The 8,928-nt window shown below is 31.3% G+C and overlaps 1 protein-coding gene across 1 annotated transcript; it reads left to right on the forward strand.

Moving 5' to 3' along the window:
* Positions 1-5,413: 5,413 nt before the first annotated feature.
* Positions 5,414-8,566, forward strand: LOC133695477 (caltractin). Its single transcript, XM_062117492.1, has 7 exons — positions 5,414-5,571; positions 6,227-6,347; positions 6,439-6,475; positions 6,555-6,582; positions 7,534-7,686; positions 7,762-7,864; positions 8,279-8,566. Exons 1-7 carry the CDS (start codon positions 5,569-5,571, stop codon positions 8,341-8,343), a joined length of 510 nt encoding a protein of 169 aa, XP_061973476.1. The 5' UTR covers positions 5,414-5,568; the 3' UTR covers positions 8,344-8,566.
* The last annotated feature ends 362 nt before the right edge of the window (positions 8,567-8,928 follow it).

Genomic DNA, 8,928 nt, shown 5'->3' on the forward strand with positions numbered 1-8,928 from the left:
GGTCCATTGCCGGGTACCACAACCTCTTAAACAAGTTAGATAGTTACTAGTTTTTTTTTACACGCACCGTAGATCATTTTTTTTAGAACCTTAAAAAAAAAAATACTAGAAAGTCAGAAATTTGATATATAATAGATGAATAATTTTAAAATTATCTAAAATAATAAAAAAAACACTCAATAAAAAAAATAGCTTAAGCAAACCTAGAACTGTTCCCTTCAAGTAAAATGCTTCTCGTCCATTTGACAATTCTATCATAATCGACTTCAATCAACCTATTATCTGACTTGATGGTGAATAATCATGCAATGACCTATAATTTACTGTGATTTGTGCAACCATTTCATAATGGTTCGTCAACATCTTTCAAAAAATAAAAAAAATCTGGTTGTATCTGTATTCGGTTCATCATCTATGATTAGACATTGACTGACATGTCCCTAATTCATTCCAATTAGATCCATAATCATAGTCCTATAAGGATTACTATTGTCATCTACAACTCCATGCACATTACTAGTACTAGAAGTTGACCCAATCATCATTTCTACCATGGTTTCGTGAGGAATATATGGTTCTTCATGTGCATACCGACACATGTATTGCTCCATGAATCTTTTTTTTGTAAAAGATACATCGTTACAACATCTGAATCGAGATACTTTTTATTTTTACACCTCTTGCATGGATATTTTATACCGGCTTCACTAACATTTTTCGGATTAGATATTGCATAATTAATAAAACCTTGAACCACATTACAATAATCCAAACTTCGCAATCCTTGAGGTGAATCTCGATATATCAATGAATGATCATCCACCACTTCTATCAAACCTATATAAAATAATGATGACAACATGTATTAATTAACTATGTTAACTACATAAATTTGTAAAAGTATTGGTTTAACTCAAGATTATTCAACCTATTTTAATACTTTTCTTAACTCATTATCAATTATTTACACATATATAAATTTGTATACATTTATGGAAATTATAACTTGGAAATGAAATTGACAAAATATAAAATATACCCGTTAAACAAGCTATTATTTATTTCATCACAAAACATCTAAGTCGGATTGCCGACATAAGTTTCAACAACTTACAAACAAATATAATTTTACAAAATCTAAAACAAACCATAACATGTACAAATCATAAATCCATACAACAAGTTTGTTTGAGAAAAAATAATAATAAAACAAGTAAACACCCAAACAAAATACATATACTACAAAAATATGCAATAAAAATCAACATTTTAAAATTGTGTTCAAATTTAAAAAAAGGGTAGATTTGCTTCTTTAAAGTGGAGAATCTTCAATAAAATTTCAATTAGAGTACAAATATTGACAAACGGAGTATTGTGGTGGCTGGAAAGGTTGTGGGAGGTTGAGTTATATTGAGATTGAGAGGGGGGTGGCTGTTTTGTTGCAAAGAAAACTTTTACAAGGAAGAAGTAAAAATGAGGGAGGGAAAGAGAAGGGTCAAATGCCACGACATATATTAAATATTATCGATGAATTTACTGACGAAATTATTCATTGACGCCAAAGTAAAAAATATCAACCTCAATATTTACTGAAGCCAAAGTCAGGAATATCATACCTTTTCTTCACGTAATATTTATTAATATCAAAGTTGAAAGTATTTGTAGTCGAATATTCATTAGTGCCAGAGTCAGAAATATTATATGCAGACCATAAAAAACAAGACAAGAAAAACACTTGACAATTTAAAACAAAACCAGCAATGCAGCCTACTTTAGGTAGGATGCTTAAGGGATGATAATATCTTTTCTTTTGCGTAATCGGTCCTATATCATATAATTTTTGTTGACCAATATGGTTCCTAGTTATCATGATATTAGGTGGCGACTCTTTAAATTATACATTTTCCCCTAAAAAATAAGATGTCAGATATATGTTCTTTTCATCATATGAATTTTTAAAGGTTGCAGTGATGTCAGGTGCAACAATACTCATGTACAAATATTTGGTTTTATTAAAATATATATGACTATGTATAATTTCTATTTAAAATATTCACATAAAAAAATAAAACAATCATCTGATTCTTCCCTTGAGTTTGATTTGTGGTAACTTGATTTATTTGTAAAATCAAGCCAAGATTTATGCTTTATAAGGAAATTAATTTAGGTGTGTATTGCAAAGCAATATTTGATGATTTGATGCTTTAAAGAGTACCTTTGATTTGTTTTTAAAGCATTGTTGAATAACTCTTATAAAACATTTAGGTTTGATCTAATAGAACTTTTTAAAAGGTGGGATTGAGAATTTGGCTATCACAGAAGCTTTTGGAGAATTCAGTGAAACCAAACCTTTTTATATAAATTATTGTATTTTTTAAAACTTTTTTCTGGTTTATTTGAATATGTTCTTGTATTTTGCTCTTTCTTTAGTTTTTTTACATTGTTATTCAATCATAAATTGATTGATTGATCTGTTAATAGACCCTTAGCTAAGCGATAATAACCTCCATCATCATGCAACAGGTTACGGGTTTGACTATTACGTAATAACTAGTTTATCATGGACATTACCAACTAAACGGGTGTATCTGCAGCGCTAATTCATGAAATAATTAAGGGGCTTTTTTTTTCTTTTGTATTGACTTTCTATTTTCACTTCTTGCTGTTTGATTGATCTTAAATAAGAAAAGTTATTCTTTATGGTTTTACAATGAGGAGATAAGCATCATCACGGTTTGAAAATTATAAAAGCAAAAGCAAAATATAAGGAACAAAACAATGCTAATTGATTATAAGATGATCTTCGCAAAGATAATCTAGAATCTTTATCCTTATTCAAAAAGCTCACTTTGATACGGTTTACCCCAATATCTCTCATTTTGGAATTACACACCTAATTAAAAAAAATGAAAAAAGAAAGATAGAATATATATACCTAAGAATCCCAGTAAGTATATTTTCTTCGAACCTTGATTCAATTGCTGAAAAGGTGTCACACTCTCCAAATCTTCTAGTCCTTCCCTTGTTTCATTTTGGCACTTAGACAATATATAATTTCGTTAAGTTATAGTCTTAGAGAAATAGACATGTCAAATAATGGTAATGTCCTAAATATTATCTAATAGCTTTTTGTAGTATGGTCAAACCTATAACCTATTGTAGTGTAGTTTGTTATCAAATAATAGATTATACTCACAATTAAGTAATTATTACTTGAATATCTGGACAAAATGGCTCATGAGCATGGTTATAAATCAAAATCTTTGGATGATTTTGCATTTTTTAAGTTGTAATTGAGGTTAGAATTTTTTGACAAAACTTATATAGAGCTTAGGACAGAAGGTAGAGTACTTTTCATCACAAGTATATATATATATATATATATATATATATATATATATATATATATGTGTGTGTGTGTGTGTGTGTGTGTGTGTGTGTGTGTGTGGACAACATGAATCATGTTTAGGATCTTTGCAATATATATTATATGAAGCAGATAGATTGAGAATGGATTTGTCATCTTTATAAAAGTCTATTAATAACTTGTTAATTAATATTAATTGTAGGCAAAATGAAATAATTTGAAAGAAATACAATATTAATCATGGGTGCTTACATGGGTTATTTAATTTTTATGATTCAATATATGTTTTGTATTGAAAGACTAATCATCCAACCATGAAGACGTGATAAAGAACAAGAATGTCAAGAATTGCTAATAGAATTGCAAGCAAAGAATAACTCATGTTGTATAATAGGCATGGATTATGATGTATTTAGCCAATTAGTTGCAATATTTATTGGGAGAGGACTTCCTAGGGATAGTCAACACAATGTTGTTGAGGAACAAGTTGCAAAATTTCTACACATTTTAAGTGGCCAGGCACGTGCCTGATTATATAACTTTTTTTTCCCACTAGTCTACTGAGATTGTTAGTTATCATTTTTATCAAGTACTTAGAGCTCTAATAACACTTGAAGATCAATTTTTAGTTCAATCAAATGGATCTACAATCCCATCACAAAAACTTAATAGTGGAGGGAGATGTATCTAGGTATAGAGGAAGAAAAAGTTTTCCTATGATAAATGTATTGGTTGCTTGCACTTTTGACTTAAAACTTACTTATATCCTGTCTGAGTTGGAGGGCTCAACTTCAGACTCAATAATTTTAGACTCAAGATATAGCAACTGGATCTCAAGCCGAGAGTGCTAGAGAAAAGGTTCGAATATTCCCGGGGGGGGGGGGATGAATATTGATGACATTGATGAGGTGGAAGCAAATAATAAAATTCATTTAGAGAATTTTAATCCCTATGATTGTGAAAGTGCTTTATCAACACCAAGAACACAAGGTCTATTATCATCTACTCTATAATTGTTTAGAACTTTATCTTCAAAAGGTACAAAACGAGAAACACCAATAACAATTGATTATTTTTTAGAATTTAAAAAGATGACTAGTGCAATGAATAATATTGCACAAGCTATAATAAACACAAACAATCAAGTTTGGAAGCTGACCAAGATAATTGAAGTAATGAGAAAATTGAGATTGGAGGGGTCAATTTTTTTTGAAGAAGTTAAATAGCTTGTAGATCATCCTAATCTTATTGGAATATTTTTTTGAATATCCAAAAGAGCTACGCTTTGAATGATTGATGAAAAAATAGGTTGATAATATGTTATTGGTGAGTACAAGTTAAGCATGAGATTTAGAACTAATATTTATGCAAATGTCAAAAACTTATTTTGTATGAAGATATTATTTGAATTATTAGAACTAAAAATCATAGTATTTTTATTGAGTTATTAACATTGTCAAAATTATGTTAATAACTTAAATTTTATTTTTGTTTGTGATGAATGGATGATTCCAAGTTTAAAGTTGTTGCTTGAATTTTCTACTTGAATTGTATAGTCCTCATTTAGTCTATCATTTGTATTCTTGAAATTTTCACTTGTATTGTACTAGAAAGCTGAATCATAAAATAATGCCATCATGGATTGCTTGGTTGTTACTTTCATTTTTCCTTTCACAATTCACACGCCTAGTAGCATATATGTGATCATAATTCTACTTCGAATCCAAAACCATATATTATTTTAAAAAATATTTAATAATAAAATAATATAAGGCTCTTTGTAATAAAAAAATGATTTATATAACAAAAATGAATTCTAAATTAAGAGTAAAATAATCAATATTACTAATTGAAATAATTTCTATGGATATTTAAAGTAATAGAATTAAATTTAATTATGTAATTTCATATTTTATTTTAAATATACAAATTTAAAATTGAATTCAAATTTACTCGTCAATTCAACATATTAATAAAAAAGAAAAGAAAAAAAAGCTGTTAAGTAATAATAATAGTAAAGTGGATAAACGGGCTCCAAGCCCAATTTGGTTTCCGTGTTGACAAACTCCACCACTGAAACAGAAGGCGTAAAGGGAAATAAAAAAACATCATTAAAGACATAACATACAGGCAGGGGTTCTTCGCATTGCCTAAGATTTCAATCCCAGGATTTTTTTCTTAATCTCATCCACTGAAAACTTATGGTTAGTTTCTCCATTCTTTCCCTCTTTGATTTTTCTTAAATTATTTGCTGGCTCGATTTCTTTTGTTTGCTCTGCATAATTTGCGTGATTCGATCGCTGTCACTGTTTGCTTGATTTAGAATAAACCCCATGTATAATTTTTTTTGTTCTTTGATTCTAGTTGAATTTATCCGTGTTAAGTCTTATTTAGAATCATTATTTTTATTTATTTTTAATTAGCTTCGTAAAAGATGTGAAATCACGAATACAAGCTTGAACTTTTTATTTGCTTATAGTAATTTTTAGATAAGTGCATTGAGTTTCATGTGAATTTTCTGTACTGGGTTTGGAAGAACTTTCCACAAAGGTGATAAATTTTTCAATGATTCAAGTCTAATGGTGAAACAAGTTTCACTGCCACAAGTTTGGGCGGAGGCATGGATGATTGTGTGAGATCTAATATGAGTATTCTATAATAATTCAAATTACAGTGGTCTTTTGTTTAGTATCATGTGTTTGTTTGTTTTTACCTGCGGTTCTTACTTTTTTAAGATTTGTAATTCTTGGTTTATTCAGACTAATAGTTTCAAATATTTTCTGAAATGTGAATGATGGTTAATTTATTTGCTGAACTAAGTTTTGATGATGCGTATTCTTGAACTTTGTGCTTCTTCAGGCAAGTTTTTATAAAGGGCAAAATAGGAAGGATAAACCCAGAGGACGACATCATGGGTTGACTCAACAGAAGAGGCAGGAAATTAAAGAAGCATTTGATCTGTTTGATACTGATGGCTCAGGTACTGAAATTATCAGTTGCCATTTGTGCTTTCGATATGTGTGGTGTTTTCCTTTTCATTTATTTATTTTGTTTATTGCTGTATTTTCCAGGCACTATTGATGGCAAAGAGCTGAATGTTGCCATGAGGTATGAATACTGGATCATATTTGATTGGTTTTTGCAAGCTGTGTCTTGAAATAATTATGACTAAAATATGTGATAACAGGGCACTTGGCTTTGAGATGAACCAAGAGGTACCCTCTGTGCCTAACTTTGTGCAGATGTTGAGCTTTCCATTTATCTATTATGTTTTGGAATACCATTTCTCACAAGATGGATATATGTGTGGATGCTATATCATCCTACAAAATTTGTGCATGCTTTGGAATTTTGTTCTTAACTTGTAAATGGCACAATGGAGCTTATCATTTTACTTTGGATTGGTTTCATAATTCATGCATATATCAGCAGGTCCATTCTTGCAAAGCATTTTTGAAGTAGGTGCATCTCGTAAAATAGTTTTAAGTTTTTTGGAAAAGGATATTGCAGTGGTCTGTCAAACAGTTTCCATCATTGTCTCCATTCCCCCACAGAAGTTTTTTTCATCGGTCTGTCATACAGCTTCAAGAATAGCCTAAGATGGTCCTCTTGTTCTAAGGAGATCAAAAGCCCTTCTGCATACTCTTTAATGGTTTGAAAGTCAATGTCCCCACAGAAGTTGTTTTCTCTCAAGAGAAGTGGAAATTGTCTAAAGATAAGTGTTTGAAATGGTATTCACTGAAAAAACGCAAGGAATAAGCAGGAAACTTCCTTTATTTTGGAGGTTCTGATCTTTTTCTTGTCTTCAAGGAACCTTTTCCTCTTATCAGTGATCATTATTAATCTACATCTCAGTCTTTGGTTACTTTCACTTTTTTGTCTCATAATTGAAAAAGGATAAGCATTTGTAGCACATAGAATCCTTTTGGCATATTTATACAAAGAATTGGCTGTTTGAACAAGGAGATGATATGGGTTTGAAGACTACTGGAAAAAAAAAAAAACACAATGAGGGCAATGTGGTAAGCTTTAACCAAGCAGATATCTTCTGCAATACATTGCTTGATCAGTTTTTTACCTGACATACATCGTCCTGAACTTAAGCTTCATCCTTCTTGTGAAACCTGACTGCATGGTTAACATATTTCTTGACTATGCCATTCCAGCAAATCAACCAAATGATTGCAGATGTTGACAAAGATGGCAGTGGTGCAATTGATTTTGATGAATTTGTGCATATGATGACAGCCAAGATTGGAGAAAGGGACACAAAGGAAGAGCTTTCAAAAGCATTCCGCATTATTGACCATGATAAAAATGTGAGCTTTCGTTGATTCATTGTTGATTTTGCTCGTACTTGCTGATGACTTATCATCTAATTCATTTTGCTTCAGGGAAAAATTTCTGTAGGTGACATCAAGCAAATAGCCAAGGAGCTTGGCGAAAGCTTCACTGAAAGAGAGATTCAAGAGATGGTTGAAGAAGCTGATCAAGATCGTAAGTTAGCATGTTATTATTTCATCTTGGCTTTGGAAGTTAAATCTTGAACCTGCTTGTCAAATAGAGTGGAAGCCTGCTTGTATTACCAAGGGCATGCCTAGTTTTCAAATTGTGCATTAATCTTCACAAAATTAACAGTTAGAAGGCAAAATGTTGTGTAACAAGCTAATGAGAATTCTCTCGTCATGTGATGAGTGGTTTATTTACAACCAGGCAGCTAGCTTTTTGTGAACTTGACCCCTTTGGGACCTCAATGCTAATTTGTTGCATCAAAAAGCAGTGTCGAGTAGGATATCAAGCTGGCAAACAATTCTTTACCCATGATAATTTTATAAAACGTGCTGCACTAGCTTTATTTGCTCACCGATACTCTGCTTCCTGTGTATATAATGGCTTGTGTAATGCACGCAGGTGATGGAGAAGTGGGTGTCGACGATTTCATGAGGATAATGAGTAGGACGACATATGGGTACTAGAAATTGAGTGGTGTTCTGATCTGCAGCGAGATCCCAAGTGGGTGGTTGGTTTGGCGTGATGCTATAGCCGGTGGTATATTTGTATGCAGAATTAAAAAAAAAACCCTTCAGGGAAGACATGTGCTTTAGTTAATTTATGCGTGTGCCTAGCTTTGTATTATGACCTAGATATTGTAGTTTATTTTTATTACGTGGAGTAAATCAAGTATTTTATTTGCTTTGATTGTCATCTACAGCAATATCATTGGAATGTTCTTTTTATCTCCGAAAACGTTGTGCGATTTCCAGTCATTTGATATGATGATATGACTTTGTTTTTATCAAATTGGTGATTTTAACACGAGCATGTTAGGGTTACCTGTGCCATTAGAGGGGGGAGAATTAAGAAAAGAAGAAGAATGTTATGATGGTTGGAGTATTTTTATCAAGTCAGTTCACATTTCTATCTACTCGGTCGATCAGCACCTAAGGCGTTAACTTTCCGGTTTCTAGTAGAATAGCTTTCACAAACAAAAGACGACTCGAAATTCGAGTGAATCTTGCGATCTTATCTATGGATGCAAGCAATTCCAGCTCTATCAAAAC

The sequence above is a fragment of the Populus nigra genome, chromosome 5, assembly GCF_951802175.1.
Source record: "Populus nigra chromosome 5, ddPopNigr1.1, whole genome shotgun sequence".
NCBI lineage: Eukaryota > Viridiplantae > Streptophyta > Magnoliopsida > Malpighiales > Salicaceae > Populus > Populus nigra.

Bases quoted from the DNA above. Each gene is read 5' to 3' on its own strand.
- LOC133695477 (XM_062117492.1), top strand. The intron at 6,476-6,554 runs GTATGAATACTG...ATGTGATAACAG, and splicing joins GAGCTGAATGTTGCCATGAG to GGCACTTGGCTTTGAGATGA. The intron at 6,583-7,533 runs GTACCCTCTGTG...ATGCCATTCCAG, and splicing joins GCTTTGAGATGAACCAAGAG to CAAATCAACCAAATGATTGC.